The sequence below is a fragment of the Wyeomyia smithii genome, chromosome 1 (assembly GCF_029784165.1).
Source record: "Wyeomyia smithii strain HCP4-BCI-WySm-NY-G18 chromosome 1, ASM2978416v1, whole genome shotgun sequence".
In the NCBI taxonomy this organism is placed as follows: domain Eukaryota; kingdom Metazoa; phylum Arthropoda; class Insecta; order Diptera; family Culicidae; genus Wyeomyia; species Wyeomyia smithii.
Genome location: NC_073694.1, coordinates 36,699,160 through 36,716,756, shown reverse-complemented (window position 1 = coordinate 36,716,756; position 17,597 = coordinate 36,699,160). Strand labels below are relative to the sequence as shown.

The 17,597-nt window shown below is 36.9% G+C and overlaps 1 protein-coding gene across 1 annotated transcript; it reads left to right on the top strand.

The window, feature by feature from the left end:
* The first annotated feature begins 7,778 nt into the window (after positions 1–7,778).
* LOC129720613 (cathepsin B-like) lies at positions 7,779–8,916 on the top strand. The gene has a single exon (XM_055672104.1). The coding sequence runs from the start codon at positions 7,839–7,841 to the stop codon at positions 8,871–8,873; it is 1,035 nt and encodes a 344-aa protein (XP_055528079.1). The 5' UTR covers positions 7,779–7,838; the 3' UTR covers positions 8,874–8,916.
* Positions 8,917–17,597: the final 8,681 nt, after the last annotated feature.

The following is a 17,597-nucleotide window of genomic DNA, read 5'->3' as shown; positions in this document are numbered from 1 at the left end:
CGTTGTCCTTCTTCAATACGTTTAACAACCGGGTGCGGATCTTGTATACCACGAGATAGCGATCCGACTAAACGTTTCGTCATCTGAGTGACCTTACGTTCATAACGTCTGAAAAGTGCCGACCATCAATCGGAACATGGTAGATCTGACCTGCTACCATATTTGCATCTAGGTAAGATTTCGAATATTCCGGCGTGTAAAATAAGATATGACGCGGCACGGTTTAAAATAAGATGTCACGTCCTAGGCACTCACTGTACGTCTTCTCAAAGAAATAATAGAACTCCTCCCTCTCGTCATCGGTTTAATCATTAATCGGTGCATACACATTGATTAGGCTGCAATTGAAGAATTTCCCTTCAATCCTTAACACTAATATACTGTCACTGAACAGCCTGTATCTAATCTAATCACGTTATAAACCGACTCCTCTTTCTACTTTCACGACCCTGTAGATATAGTACTTTAATTCTCCCGTTTCTCTAGTAAGTAGAACTGGTTTTAATCGCTGATTAAAAACACTAACAATTCCTTGCCGGATAACAATTTATGTTTCACTTGATGGAAGCTTTTTGCATAATATTCAATAATATTTTTTTCCTTGCAAAATCGGAATTTCTATTTCACATTTTTCGACGTAGAGCTACGTCTCTCAGGAAGTTCGGCTACATCCTCGGCTACATAGGGATGTAAAATGAAAACCTAAAAGCGAAAAAGGTGAGAAATATGTCCAATTACAAATGCTAATAAATCGGTTAATTTTCGATAGATTGCCTTCGTTCTTGCAGCAATATATTGGAAAATCTTCGAAGAATCTTACCAAATGAAGATATTTGTAATTTTATTATTCAAACTATTGTACTATTGAAAAGAGTCAAGCCTTGTCAAAACGAAAAATTCGACCTCTGATTGGTCGTTATATGATTGCTTCCAAAGCACGGTCGACAGAATCATAGACCTTGCTATTTGAAATATGCTATTTAGCCTATATCAGAGCCTGTTTCAGCCAAAGCCGCTCATAATGATGGGTGATTTTTTAAGAATTTGGTTTTTCTTCGAAGAAAAACGCATAAAAATTACAAAACTGTATGAAATCTTTATTTGAGCCGAAAAAATTGGTTTATGCCATTTGCTTTTTAAAGATTATTTCATTCAAATGTTGGCCACGGCTACGTTTTAAATGGTCCATACGAAAAGTCCAATTTTGGGTCACTTTTCGTTCAAGGCTGGAATTGTTGTTGGCTTATCCGCATAGACGAGAGACTTAACGTAGTCCCACAAAAAATAATCTAGCGGTTATAAATCGCATGATCTAGGCGGCCAATTCACCGGTCCATTTCGTGAGATGAATTGCTCACCGAACTCATTCCGCAATATGTCCATTGATTCGCGCGATGTGTGGCACGTTGCTCCGTCTTGCTGAAACCACATGTCAACAAGACCCAGCTTTTCCATTTCCGGCAAATACAAATCAGAAATCATCGCGCGATAGCGAGCGCCATTGACCGTAACGTTGCGATTTTGATCATCTTTGAAGAAATACGGACCAATGATGCCTCCAGTGTGTAAACCGCACCAAACCGTGCATTTTTCTGGGTGCATTGGCGATTCTCTGCACAGTGTTTTATTTTGCTGATTTCGTGCGCAAAATTAATAGCGTCTCCAAATTTGATTTTAGTGATATACTTTATTCGAAAAAGTTTCTATGTATGTTATTTTGCTTCTTTAAAAATGTACGATTTAGTGATTAATTCTCCTAGAGGTCATATGGAAAATTTATTTTTTCAGGACAGTGAGATAGATAGCTAGTGTCCTCGAAAAAAATGTGGCAAATGATTTTACTAGCAACTTTGTCGAAGGTGTCGGATTTCTATCTCTTATGTCAAAAAATATAACAAGTTTTATATGCAAAGTTCACTCAAATCATAATTTTAAATATAACTTTTTTCCTGGATTTTTTACATATTTTCTACCTTCTACAAAATTATTAGCCAAACACAAATACACATTTTTGCTGAACATTTGATCTAGCTATGGTTGAAAATAAGAAAGTTACTCAACCATTAACGGCAACCGATGAAGAAGACAGCAAAGATGACAATTAACTGTGACTAAAATTTCATATTTTTCATTATAACTCTTTCCCATGATTTTCTATATTTTTATGACCTTCTAAAAAATTACGCGATTTTATTGGGTTTATATTTTTGCTGAAGATTGTAAAACGCTATATTTATAAATAACAAAGTTATTTGATAAAGTTATAATTTTCATGCAAAAGATTTTTTTCACTGAAATAATCGAAAAGACTCTATTCTAATAATCTATTCTAATTCTTCTAACGATTTTATATTCGTTTGGAAGTAGAATAGATGTGCTTTCAGAACATCAAAAAGTAATCTGCGTATTTCTGCGTACAGCTGAGCAATTTGAAGTTAAACTAACACTTGAAAAACCGTTAATGGTTGAATATTTTTTTTATTTTCAACCATAGCTAGATCAAATGTTCAGCAAAAATGTGTATTTGTGTTTGGCTAATAATTTTGTAGAGAGTATAGAATATGTAGAAAGTCCAGGAAAAAAGTTATATTTAAAATTATGATTTGAGTCAACTTTGCATATAAAACTTGTTACATCTTTTTTGACATAAGAGATAAAAATCCGGCACTTTCGACAAAGTTGCAAGTAAAATCATTTGCCACAACTTTTTCGAAGACACTAGCTATCTATCTTTCCATATCACTTCTAGGTGAAATAATCACTAAATCGTACATTTTAAACGAAGCACAATAAAATACATAGAAACTTTTTCGAATAAAGTATATCACTAAAATCAAATTTGAAGACGCTATTAATTTTGCGCACGAAATCAGCAAAATAAAACACTGTGCTCAGGTCGCTCTTCGATCCAAATGCGGCAATTTTGCTTATTAACATACCCATTTAACCAAAAGTGAGCTTTGTCACTGAACACAATTTTGCGCGAAAAACATTTTTCACAGAGGACGAATTTTGGCAATAAAATACGATTATTTGTAAGCGTTGTTCAGGCGTAAGTCTGTTCATGGTAAAATGGCAAACCAAACTGAGTACATTAGACTTTGACAGCTGTCAGAATTTCCACGCGAACTGTCAAATCTGAATACACGAAAAACGAAATAGCATAAAAATCACCCTTTAGTTCTAGGCAGCGATAACACCAGTCCTCCCTTGGCAGCAGCAGTGCAGCGGATACCAATAGCAGCGAATAGCGGCCATAGCTGTGGCATGGCAACGAAGAGCGCAGCAGTTGCAGTTGATATCAGCATCGATAGTAGTAGGGCCAGCTGGTGCAATGGGACACTTCCTCTAGTGAAAAGCCTGTTTCAGCCGTAGCCGCTCATGATTCTGTGGAGCACAGTCAACCAAACAAATAAATTGAATTTTGGTGATTATCACAAGTTTCCGGCAAAGTTAAGCATTGCAAAAGTACCGGGTTTCCACAAATCATTTCCTTTTTTAGTTACCTATTTCTTTATTTTGTCCCGCTTCATTTTTGCGTTCCTCAATCACTGGCTCATGTCTTTCACTGCGTGTAGATTCTTTTTTCCAGTAGGGACTTCCTCACTGCGACCAGAATCGTTGATCTCCGGGTGGCTGCTGTATCCCGCACTTCTGTTATTAGCAATATCGCTATTGACTGAGAAGTGGCATGCTTATTATTATTGTTTGATCCGTGCTTATATGTAAGACGTCATCCACAAAGTACGTAAGGAGTTTTTCCGAAATTTTAGTTAAAGTTTTCGAATACCCTTGAAATATGAATTTATGGTTAAATCCCCGTTTTGGACCTTGGCTCACATTATCGGTCACTTTTCAACCGGTTCTTTATATTTTGTCCGTTTTAGAAAGGTGAAAAATAGGGCTTTCAAATATAGGTTTTACCAATACAGTACATTTCATGTCGAATACAATAGGCGTTATTTATGAAAATCGGCTGAGATATGATTTGATGATGATTTGAAATCTACGATTATGGTGAAAATCTTCAGTTCCATCAAATCATTCCTAAGTCAATTGTTACCGATTTTCATAAACAGCTCATTTGTTACAAAAATATGTGAAATATTGAAAAGAAATTTGAAAATAAAAGTCATGCAAAACATAAACCATCAACCATTTTAAAACTGCTCATTACATATAGGTAATATCTATGAACATATCTATACGTTTTGAAAGCCCTACTTTTCTCCTTTACAAAAAGATCAAAATTTGCAAAACCGGTTGAAAAATGACCTAGGTAAAATGAAAAATGAGATTTTGCCCAGAACTTAAAATTTTAGGAGTATTTAAAAAAAACTCTAAATATGGGCGCAAGTAACACTACAACCTTCACTAGGTCACGTCAGTAGCTCTTGCACTTTTTGCACAGTGAATTCCCTGGAGAAATTTCGCAGTGAGTCCTTCTGGCCAGTTTATTTATGTTTTGTTAAGAGAAAGTCACGCAAAGGTATCGTAGGATTCAACTTAAGGGAAGAGTAAGTAATGGGGTGCCTCGGATTTGTCCCATGCTCAAGTTCTTTTTGACATCGAATGGCCTGATCCTACTAAGAACCCACGACCATCCGCTTGATAAAGTGAACTCTGTAACTACACCGACTAACATCGAGATTGTCCCGTGGATTTAAGCATCAGAGAAATTCTATTCAGCATGAACTATTATATAGCAAGATCGCGCGAAATGACCTTTGGTCGAATATCGACCATTTTTTATTTGAATGAAACTTTGCACACGTATTTGGCTTAGCAAACTGAGCATTTTTCAAAGATGGAGAGATTTTTTACACCCATGAGTTACATTCTAAAAGGGCGTTTGCCTTTTGGCATAGGTTTTATTCGAAGCATTGTAGCCCAGAAACCGTTGGTTGTATAGAAAAACTGTCTGGGAATGAGTTGTAGGGAATTAAAAAATGCACCATAAAAAAAATATACACTGTACAAAAAAAATTTTTTTGACCACTTCATGGTAAAGGCCCATGCGATGCAATTGGTGGCATATTAAAACGAATGGCAGGATATGCAAGTTTAGCTGAAGAACATGAACATCCCATTACAAGCGCAAAAGAATTGTATAATTGTAATTAAAATTCATCAAAAATGTCATTTAGTTGGGTATCATATAAAGAATATGAACAAGGAGTAACAGAATGGAGCAATATTTTCGAAAATGTATAATAATAGCTGCCACACAAAGGTATTACTCTTTTGTTCCGATTTCAGAAAATAAGATACGAACGAAGCTGTTTTCAAAAGATGACGAATCATTTACTTATGATGTATATAAAATATAAGGTGACTAGTTCTGTAAAGTATCTATGTCATAAAAAAATATGTTCCTAAGATAATAAAACTCGAAAATAAATATTTGATTCTTTAATATATTTATTAGGGTGGGGAATCGTTATATGGAAAAAACGAAACTTGATAGCAGAAAGCCAGACCCAAGTTTTTTTCGTTCTATTTGGGGCCCCAAACAGTCCGGAATTAATTGGAAGTCGATTGGTTTTGTCTCCGCTTGGCGCATTGCATTTTGAATTTATATGGAGATTTGTAGGGAAAAACCAACTTATTTGCATTTTCCATTCTAAAGAGCTCAAAATGGCTCAAAACACCCCTTCAAATGGTAGGTTTTTTGACGCCTAACAACTTGGCCGAAGACACTAAAGAGCTAGGGTGTGCCAAAAAAATACTAGAGCTGTTTAAAGTTGAGTATGTCGAAATTTATGTTGCAAATCATTGTTTCTGCCAACACTGCCAGTGTACCGGAGTTAATCAGATTTACATCAGAAGTAACCTCTGAAACACGTTGTAGATTCTATTTACGCCTGGAATATTGACCTAAGATTGTTTGCTTGGTCCAGCAGAGTGTATAAACTCGTTACGACAGGTCACTTCTGATGGGAATCCTACTGACGCCGGTACATTGGTAATGTTGGCAGAAAACAAGATTTTCTGCATTTAAATCGACATACTCAACTTTGAACAGCTATAGCTCTTCTTACGGACATTCTAGCTCTTCAGTGTCTTCTGCAAAGTTGTTAGGCATCTGAAATACTATACTTTAACATAGGGTAGTGCATTATTAGAGCATTATTGAGCTCTCTAGAAAGGTAAATGCAAAAAAGTAGGTTTTCCCATATAAATTTTCATACAAATTTGAAATGCAATGCGCCAAGCGGAGACAAAACCAATCGACTTCAGATAAGTTTAGGGTTGTTTGGGACCCCAAAAGGAACCAAAAAATCTTGGTTCTGGAAAATCGATCATTTTTCCCCACCCTAATATTTATATCACTTAAAACTTTTAACTCTTTTCTTGAGAACCGTTCGCCCAATCGTTTTGTTGTCAAAGAATGAATTGTATATCTTTGATCAAGCATTCCAATGAACGTATGGTTTTTGCTGAAGAACCAAAAAAAATTTTTTTGTACAGTGTATATTTTTTTATGGTGCATTTTTAATTCCCTACAACTCATTCTCAGACAGTTTTTCTATACAACCAACAGTTTCTGGGCTACAATGCTTGGAATAAAACCTATGCCAAAAGGCATACGCCCTTTTAGAATGTAACTCATGGGTGTAAAAAATCTCTCCACCTGTGAAAAATGCTCATTTTGCTAAGCCAAATACGTATGCAAAGTTTCATTTAAATAAAAAATGGTCGATTAAATTTTCGCGTATTTGCAGGCGATTTGAAATGATTTTGCTTTTATCCTTTTTTTATTGTCATTTTTGATTCGGATGAAACTTTGCACAGCTGTTGGTATGAGCTAGAGGTGCCATTTTGTGCTACATATAGTTTTTTTAATCACAAGAAGAGCTCATATAAATGAGGTATCAAAGATTAAAAATTATTTTAAGAGTCAGAACAGTTTTCTCGGTGTGACGTCTTCGGCAAAGTTGTAAATGATAACTTCGTCTTTCCGAAAAAAGTGTACACCGTGGAAAAAAATTTTTTTAAACATTATTTATTCAGAAAAGTATACCGTAAGAAAAAAAAAATAAGTTAGTCACAACAGAGCAGAGTGTGATTTGATATTGAACTTGAGAGAAATTACCTTCCCAGTAGTTAATTTGGTCAAAAGGCATCGGAGATTTCTGGTCCCAGTCCCGTCTGGTCGAGAAACATTTTGGTAAGTCTAAGTCACACCTTCTGTTCTCGTTCATTTTTCGGATCCTCGTAAACGTACATTGCCCGCTTTACTGGACTGGAGGAACAAAATAATGGCCATGAGATTCAGAAATGGTCCCTTTCTCCAGGTTGTAGCTTTTCAGAACCGTTTGGTCCGTTGGGTTTTCTATTCACACTTTTCAAAGGTGAAAAAATGTTGCGTTGCGACTCAAAAAAAATAAATTTTCAATTCGTTCATATCCGAAATTGAGCTAAAACCAACTTCAAGCAAAAGGCGAACAATAATCTTGTTCAAATTTCTACAAAAGTGAAATATCACAATAATCTGTTTACCCAGAACCGCATTTCACGGTATTTTTAATTCATTGTCTTGACCTACACTGGTAAAAAATTCAACATGATTTGCTGCTCGCCAATCTGACCTTAATAATATAACTTTAACATCCGATCGTTCATTCGATGCAGTTGTTATCAGCCTGCTTCTAAAGCATTCTGCCAATTGCATCGTTGCTCACTGATATGTTGATAAGCATTTGCTTGAGTTGCTTTTTGAGTAAGCTCGATGACATGTACCTACTTTAGATTAGGTATATAAACCCTAGCAATCCTCATCCTCGCCAGTCACGTTGCAGGCTTCAGGCGTTGGGTGAACACACCGAATCGTGGCAATGATTCGAACACTACTGCTACTGGCCTTGTGCCACGCCGCTTTGTGTCAAACCGGCATGGGCATTGGATCGCCACTATTGTCACCGTCGTCATCGGCTCAGTTATCAAACTCCTTCGCCAGCAAAATAAACAATCTCACTAAGACCTGGACTGCCGGTCGAAACTCGCTGCCGGATGCTTTCTATCGCAGTGGTGTTCGGCTAGATCAGTTGGAGAGTACACGTCTTGCGACGGGAATCTTGGTGCTGAAGTCTAAAGTGCAGCTGCCAGAATCTTTCGACGCACGGAAGCAATGGCCGAATTGTCCGAGCATCCGGGAAATCCGTAATCAGGGATGCTGTGGATCGTGCTGGGCTATTTCAGCTGCCTCAGTGATGACCGATCGATGGTGTATTCATTCCGAAAACAATACTCAGTTCAGTTTCGGTACGTTCGATCTGCTTGCTTGCTGCGAGGAGTGCGGCGAAGGTTGCCACGGTGGAAGTTTGGGACCAGCTTGGACGTACTGGGTAGAGCATGGAGTTTCGAGTGGAGGTCCCCATAATTCCAGAATAGGATGCCATCCGTATCCAATTGACGTTTGCCGAAGCCGGGATGATATGGCTCCGACGCCAAAGTGTGTGCGGACGTGTCAAGCGACTTACAACCAAACAGACGTAATGCGAGATGTTCGTTTCGGCCGCGAGGCCTATTCGGTTCCTATGGACGAAACGCGGATTAAGGAGGAAATCTTCATGAACGGACCGGTTCAGGCCTCGTTCAAAGTGTACAAGGATTTCCACGCGTACAAGAGTGGCGTCTACCGGCACGTCTGGGGTCCACTGGTGACTGGTCATGCGATTAAAATCCTAGGATGGGGTGTCGAAAAGGGCACAAAGTATTGGCTGTGTGCGAACTCTTGGGGAGAAGACTGGGGCAGCAATGGTCTGTTCAAAATCATTCGCGGTGAAAACCATCTCGGCATTGAACGGGATATTCACACTGGCTTACCAGATTACCACAAACACGAAGAGATGTTTAATTTTGATTATTGAATTAGAATAAAATCCCTCTAGCATCTCGAACGTTTTAATTAAATCCTATCATTGTTTCATTAACTTTTGTTACCCATTAGCAAGCACCTTGATGACAAAAGAAAAAAGTTTTAAATTGCACAATTCCGTCACGTAAATTCGAATCGCTACGGAAACCTCCCCGGAAAAATTATCCTTTCCCTCCGCGTTTTTCCCAGCAGGCTGGTAAGAATCACATAAAATTTAACGCATTTTAGAGCCCTTCACCAATGAAATCCGCTCAGCGCGGAGAAATGTGTGCACTCTTTTATTGAATTATTTGCATACTCGACACTCCCGAAGCCGGCAGGAATGGTTTGTGTGATATTGTCTACTTCACCACCAACAACGGCACGGACATTCGTTCGCGGACACTTTTTCCTCTGCAGGTATACGGTAGGCGAAGAAGAAAAAAAAACCCTCATAAACTGAGCATAAAAACTCCGCCAGCGTCGATCGAGGGGTGGGCTAAAGGGTTGCATTTTTCCCTCGGCGACGCGCGGCTGGTTTTGCCACAATTTTTAGGCCCGAAAAAGAAAAGAAAACAACTTGAAAGGCGACGTCGCAAAATCAAAATTAACACTTTATTCCCGGAGCGTAGCATAGGAATGATCTAATTTCCTCCTGGCTGCAGCAGGCGCGGTCGGTTCTGGCTTTTGTGATCGGTAAAAGTGGAAGAATTTCTTATTTTTTTTCACGGGGGAAAAAGGTTTTTATGGGTTATTACGATTATGAAACTGTTTATTTTCATTTTCGGGTGCGACCTGTAGGACGTGGTTTGGCTTGGGAGAATCGGGGCAGGGAATTTTTACTACATTTTTATTTGTTTTGCTTTTAGTTGTTATTGCAGTAGCGCATTTTTACTGCCCAATGTCCTGGGCAATGAGCCTGGGTGGAAGCCCCAGCCACGGAAGGACAATGGCCGAGGGCGATTGTTTGAATTATTTTATATTTTTTGTCTAATCGTAAAAACAACGTAAAACCGGAAAGGAGTGCATATTTGTTGCGCAGCTGATTACCGAGATATATGGGATACTTTCTCCAAATTGATTGATTTTAACGAGATGGTAAAAGCATTTTAGGGGCCTGACTTTATGATGACCTCGTTAGCTGAAGTAAGCAGTTACTCACAGATTATTGCTAAACTTTTAAACAAAAATGTATTCAATATAGAAGGTATTTTTTTTTTATTTCTTTCCCGAATTTTATGGCTGAATTAAATTCAAAATTCTGAAACATGCTACTAACTTGAATTGGTTTCTACAAATAAATGTAGTGTACCAGTGAACGATGTCTAATATTGAAATTTTTTTATATAGAAAAAACATGGCGTAGGTAATATCGATTACAGGTTATCCCTTCTGTTGTTTTGACGGCTTCAACCCTAATGCACTCAATGACACATCCAACCTGAACCACAAATAATTCGAAACCGTGTTTTAGAGTTTACTGCCACGTCTATGCAATGGCATGCACTATAAAACTTTGCATCCAACAAATAGTCACGAGCTCAGGCCGTAAAACGCACTAACGGCAACAATCAATAAACTCCACCGGGAGCGACCGTGCGGTGTCATCGGAATCGGCTCGAAAAATTCCATTCCATGTAGGTTCGAAAGCTCGTGAATCGTACTGGCACTTTGCCATCCTAGGAATTTTGCGCGTTTCGAGCTACGACCTTCCCCTTTGTACAGTGCGAACTACCAGGAGGACTTATCTCGTCCCGTTGATGACCAACTGAACAAATTTAATAAGCATGTGCGTGTATTTAGCAGCTGATACGGCTACCGGTTGTGACATTTTATAGTTATTACTATTGGCATAAAGCTGCCCTAATCCTGCACCATAATGGCGATAATGGGCCATTCGCTGAAAAGCGCTCGGACCGAATCGAAGATGCCGTGTCATGTTTGATGAAATAAATCTCGTTTTAATTGTCTCCGGCCGCGGAGTTGATGCCAGCGTGCAAGCAGGAGGGGACGGAAGATTAAGGCAACATTACTATCGCTGGATGACGACTTTGTCTGCGTTTTCCACTCGCCGGTTCGTCTCATCAGCGATAATAGCGCATTGCAAAGCGAGAGAGCCATTAGTGACCGGGTATTGTGTAGCATAGCGTACAGATCAAATCACATCATCACCTTGGAAACCCCTGCGCCTCGTCTCTGGCTGGGGCAGGACATATGTGGTAGCCACACAGTGGAATAACAAGATTGCAGTCTTTGATTGTTGTTCCTGTGCGTTAAAACCATCAAAGCTCCCTTGATCACAAGACGATAAAGTCCCCGGGAATGTGTTCGCTGCTATATATCCGTCTAACAACCAACGGAATCTGACGAATGAAATCTAATTCCTCCTTCGATTTACAGCATGGTTTCATAGCTATAGATACCGTACCTACCAAGGAAAGATGATATTAATTGGTGGTTGAAAGGATTCCGTCCAATCGAGAATGATACCCTTAGACCGCTCCTTCCTTCGGTATCCAACCCTACTACCCTTCCCGTATTACAGAGCGAACGAGAAGAATCAATCAAACCACCCTAGGAAGCACACACAGTGGACAATGTTCTACAGATTTACGACCATTTGACTGTCGGTTTGATTGTGCAATTTAGCATACCTCTTGGAAAAACAGTAACCAGACCGAAACCAACGGAAACCACACGCTGCAATTTCTTTAAAGGCAAAAGATGACCCCATCCAGCATCCCTTATAAATTGCTTTTATCTTATGTTGGCCTCATTTTGCTACCCTAACGCATTCACAGTGGGAGATTAGAAAACTGTAAGCCCTACCTTTTCCTCACATGAAGATGGGTCATCACAGAGCGCCGAGCAATAAACGTAAATTTTACTGGATTCTTCGAATTTCTTTGAATTGAGCAGTTATTTGCATGTTGGGTGCAAACATTGCGGCTGCAGGTTCCTGCCTATACGATCGTATAAGGTCAATTCATTGATTAACGAGCTGCCTGCGTCCGGTTGTGGGCTTTACGACAAGCATGGAATAATACTTTGCAAATTTGATACCGGTTGTGTCGATGTAAAAGTGTGTAATTGAATTTTATTATACCAAGCACTTTTCTTTGAAGATGTCAAATCTTGGGCCAGAATGCCGAAGGCTATTTCGAGTAATGGGTAAATCGATACGAGAAATATCTTCTCTTGGACCGGCGTTTTAATATGATTGAATTCAAAGGTATCACGGCGTGTAAAAAGCACAACTTTATTTTAAAAAAATAGGCATCGCCAAAATCTTCACCATTTGAAAATATAGCTTTTTACCTTTCATTTGAGACCCTCCGGAAAATCATCAATCGCGGGCTTTCGAACAACTTTTTTTTTCTTGAAAAAGTATTCTGACAGCAAAGCGTCTGACTACCGAGAGGATAGTACGGTGTTACAAATAAAAAAAAAGCAAGAACTGTGACACAGTGAAGGTTGTAAGTTAGTCGAGTGCAACTTTCGCTCATACTAGAAATTTTCCAAACACTCCTAAAATTTGAAGTTATGGTCAAAATGCCGGTATTTTGACCTCAGCGCATGAAAATTATTTTTAACTCATTTGTTTTCCAACCGATTTTGAATGTTTTAGCCGTTTTGAAAAGGGGAAAAATAGAGTTTTCAAAATATATACAGGCTTGTACTAACTTCATTAAAATATGTGAGTTATTCGAGCGTAAATCTCATTTTTTCGATTTCTCACACGCTAATGAGTTATATGTTTCTTAAGAAAATCTGAATTTTTCACTCTCATCGAACAATAATTTTTGGACTGTTTATTTTACGGTGCTGTAAATGGAAGAAATGCAAGCACTTCTGATGTGACCAAATAGCTCTAGTCGTGTGTAACTTACGCCCAAACTTGAAGTTTTTCAAATACGCTTAAAATTTGAAGTTATTGTCAAAACTCCGCCTTTGGACCGTGGTTCACAAGTTTTTTTTTTCAACTCTGTAATTTTTCCACCAATTCTTTATATATAGATCGTTTTGGAAAGGGAACATCCTTAAATGACGTAGCTTTTTTTGACCCCCCTTCCTCATCGTTGCAGTTTTCTTAGTTTCATAATTGCTACGTAGCTTGGCTTGACCCCCCACCCCCCTCTTCCCCCCGTCACATTTCGTCACAAAACTGCAAACCTTCCCTCCCCGGTCGAATGATACGTCATTTATGAATGTTCCCAAAGGCGAAAAATAGGGCTTTCAAAATGTATAGATAAACCTATAGATTTCACTTAGGTGTACGTGTAATGAGTAGTTTTGAAAAAATTGAAATATATTTTTTTTTTTTAATTTGAGAGCAAATTTTCGCACATTTTTATAAAAATGTACTTTAAATGCTCTATAATTTGTTACAATCCACACAAGGCATCAGAAGTTGTTGCATTTTCTCCCATTGGTAGCACCGTGGAATAAACAGCCCAAATATTATTGTTCGATGAAAGTCAAAAATTCTGATTTCCTTAAAAAACATGTTACTCAGCGAATTATCAGCCGATTTACAAACAAAAGATTATATTTTTTTATCGTAATTGCATATAGTTTCAAACTGCTATTGTACTTGTAGTACTTTTCTTACAAAAATGACTGAAAAAATTCAAGTGAAGTTGAAAATTTGCGTGGAGAAGTCGAAAAAATAGATTTACGCACGAAAACTCAACATATTTTAATGAAGTTAGTACAAACCTGTATATATTTCGAAAACTCTATTTTTCCCCTTTCCAAAATGGCTAAAACATTCAAAATCGGTTGAAAAACAAATTAATTAAAAATAATTTTCATGCGCTGAGGTCAAAATACCGGCATTTTGACCATAACTTCAAATTTCAGGGTGTTTGGAAAATTTCCAGTATGAGCGAAAGTTGCACTCGACTAACTTACAACCTTCACTATGTCGCCTCTAAATTTCTTGCATTTTTATTTTTATTTGTAGCACCGTACTTTTCTCTCGGCAGTTAGACGCTTTGCTGTCAGAATACTTTCTTAATGAAAAAAAAAAAAGTTGTTCGAAAGCCCGCGATGGATGATTTTCCGGAGGGTCCCAACTGAAAGGTAAAAAGCTATATTTTCAAATGGTGAAGATTTTGGCGATGCCCATTTTTTTAAAATAAAGTTGTTGTAGGATACACGCCGTGTATATTCTACATACAAAACATAAAATATTTGATTCTTATAAAGTTTAGTAAAAAATATAGTACAGGTCGGATTCGATTATCCGGAGTGTTGAAAATTTCTTCACTCTGGATAATCGAATCACCAAATTTCTCTCACAAATTTACCCTTAACGAACGTAAAATAATTATTTTCTTTCATTATGTTACTTGAATGAAAACATCTCCGTGTAATAAAAGGGTAAATTCTGGAGAACAAAAATAAAAATTTGACACTGATTGGTTTCACTTAACTCGAAAATGCTCTAAAACATGCCAGATAGGGCAGAAATGGTAACGAATGTGTTGAAAGGTAATAGTAAAGGTAATGTTTCAGAACAAATTTTTAAAACAATCAGCAAAAAAAAATAATTCAAATACAGTCATATATAAAGTAACCTCGGTATAAGGCAACCTCGATATAACGTAACTTTTACCTCGATATACCGTAACTTTTTAAAATGTATTGAAATTAAAAAAAATTATACAGTAACTGTTTTTGGGGTATAAATTACTTAAAAAAATGTTTGTAGTAAGTTTTAAAACCAATGCGAAAATTGTACTAGATGAGCATAAGAGAGCTTTAAAAATACTAAAAGGAAATGAGAAACAATTTTCACGCATTATTTAATAAAAAATTCACAGTCTTGCATCAATTAAAAAAAAATATTTTTTTTTGCTTGTTGAAATTTTCTCTAAATAGACATAACAAAGGTTGAAAAATACTGATAGGTGATGGGAAACAGGTTTTCAGTCATCTTTGAGTAACCTCTTGTATCAATTGAAAACAAAAAATTTTTTTGCTTCAGAAAATATTTCTAAATGGGTAAAAAAAAGGTTTACGCGCATCTTTCAGTAACCATTAATATTCTAGCATAAATTAAAAAAATTTTTTTTTTGCTTCGATAAAACGTAACGAAAATGAGAATAAAGTTGCCTTATATCGAGGTATATCTGTAATCGAATACCGGACAATTAAATCCAACCTGTATTGAAAATATTCCCATTTTTTCACAAATTTTAAAATAATGACTCCATCAAGTAACTATCTGGAACTGATAACTTCAAAAAGTAGAGCAACTTGAATTTTGCCAAAAACAAAAACAAGAATTTTCCTAAGAGACAAGTTTCAAATTCATGTCGATAAAAAGCTTCATTCACTATTCCGTGCTAATATTTCGTCGCACAAGCTTTGTTTTGGTATGACTTGCCGTACTTACTCTGTTCGCCATAGAATCGACCTGAAAAGGAGGAACCGATACGAAGCTGTGCTAGTGTCAAAATAACCCAGAATGAGCTGTCATTGACTGTCAATTTTAACCAAGGGAAAAATAGCATTTTTGTGTAATGAGTATTGTTTTAACTCCAAAAATATTCATCGCAAACAGTTTTTGTATTCATTGTCGTTGTACAAAATATTTTGGTTTATTTTCACGGAAAATAATAAATTTCATAAGCTTTCAGTTATTATCATGTTAATGTACTTCGATTATTAAGCTTGCGTTTTTCTGGATTTACGGCTTTGGATACAATTTCGAACACATTTCATCAAGGTCGAATGTTGATTCTCGTTTTACAAAATAGTGAAATGTAGAATTATGATATTTAACTGCATGAAACCCCGAAAAATCTGCCTCACAGGTTATGCTCTCGTGCACATTTGCGCAAACATATAGAAACTCAAAACTGTGGAGACACTTTTATACAACGGCAAATTGAAAAAACACAGAATTGAAAAATTTGTGTTCTACAGACAAACTTCAAACTTCGTTTGAGTCATGCATGCTTTACGGCGAGAAGATAGTTACACGTTTCGTTTCTCCCTCCAGCTGTTGTCAGGTGTCTACACTGTAAAAAAATTTCATGTCGAAGTGAAGTGATTTGCTTTTGTTGAATTCACACTAGTTGCCGAACATTTCAAAGTCCTTCGAAACATTGCTATGCAAAGAACGATCAAAACAACAGCAAAACACTTGATTTTCTTTTGTTATGTTCATCTTTTTTGATATGCTCATGTTTGAGATATGGAATGTTGGTCATTTGGATATTATCAGCCAATCACAATAAATTTAAAAGGTTTCTGTTTATTTTAGGTTTTCCAATTTTATTTCATTCTAGGTTTTTAATTAGATTACAAAATGACAACTGTCGCTGTGTCGGTGCATTCGATTTCAGGATCTGTGGAAGAGTTGCTTAATTATTATATTAATATCAAAGATTCAATAAAAGTTAAAATAAAATTTTTTACCCTCTTGGGAAAATGTACTGCTTACGCCTTCCGCCACCGTCACTATTTTTGTTTCGTTTTAGGTTTTTGACGTTTATCAATTGGGATTGCAGCTGTCATGCAATTGATTTGAACAGTGGTGCAAATACAAGAGATATTCATTATAATACGATGGATTGCTTCTTGTGATCGACAGTTTTCGGCGGAGTAAATAAATTAAACTACATTTGCCAGTTTGTCCGTACATTTCGAGTTACTACTGGCTTTCACTCATCATCAGCGGACTCTAAAGTTAACTTTATTTAATATACATTTAGAACAAAATACAAAATTCAAACATACAAACTTTACGACTTACTGTACACACCACAACTACTGTTTTATTTTCGGTTATCTAATTTTCTTCCTTTTCCTGTTTTTAGTTTGCAAATTATAGGGTTGTATGCAGCTTTGAAAATTATAGAGTCTCTTGTTTGTTAACAACGTTATCATCTCCTCTAACTTTAATATGAAATGTTTCAGCTATTAGTCTTGTATTGTGCTTAGATACCTTTTCTTTAATTTTAGTTTTGTCGAAATCAAACTTATGCCCTGTTTCTAAAGTATGTTGGGCTAAGCCTGTGCCTCCGATGTTTTTCGTCTTAATATTATATTTGTGTTGTTCCAATCTCTTATACAAAAACTGGCTCGTTTCTCCGATATATGATTTGTTACATTGACCACAGTTAATCTCATATACCACGTTTGTGTTTTCGTCTTTTGGAATTTTGTCTTTAGTTTTTGTGGAAAATATGTTTTTAATTTTGTCAAGTGGCCTATAAGCAACATCAATCCCAAATTGTTTTAGGTACCTAGCTAGTTTTTCTTCTAAGCCTGTTATGTACGGTATAGTGACAAAGCGTTCATTCTTAATTACATTTGGTTTTTCCAGACTGTTGTACATTTTATGCTATCTTTGCTTTATAACATTTTTTACAAAGAAAACAGGATAATTATTTTTATTCATTATGTTTTTGACAACTTCTAAAGCTTTCTGTCTTAGGTCAGCATCGGTTAGTTTTAGAGCTCTATCTACTACAGCTATCACTGTGTTTTTCTTGTGACAGAAAGGGCTGTCCGATTTGAAGTCCAGATACCTACCGTCTGGATCTTTGGGGAACCATGCAGTCGATATCTTTCCATCGCTTTTTCGTGGGATAGTGTCTAAAAACTTCAGCTTCCCTTCTGCTTCCATTTCGATTGTGAACTGCAGTCTAGGGTGAAAACTATTGAACACTGCAAGAATTTCATCTGTGTTTTCGCGTTTAACACCCATCAAGCAGTCATC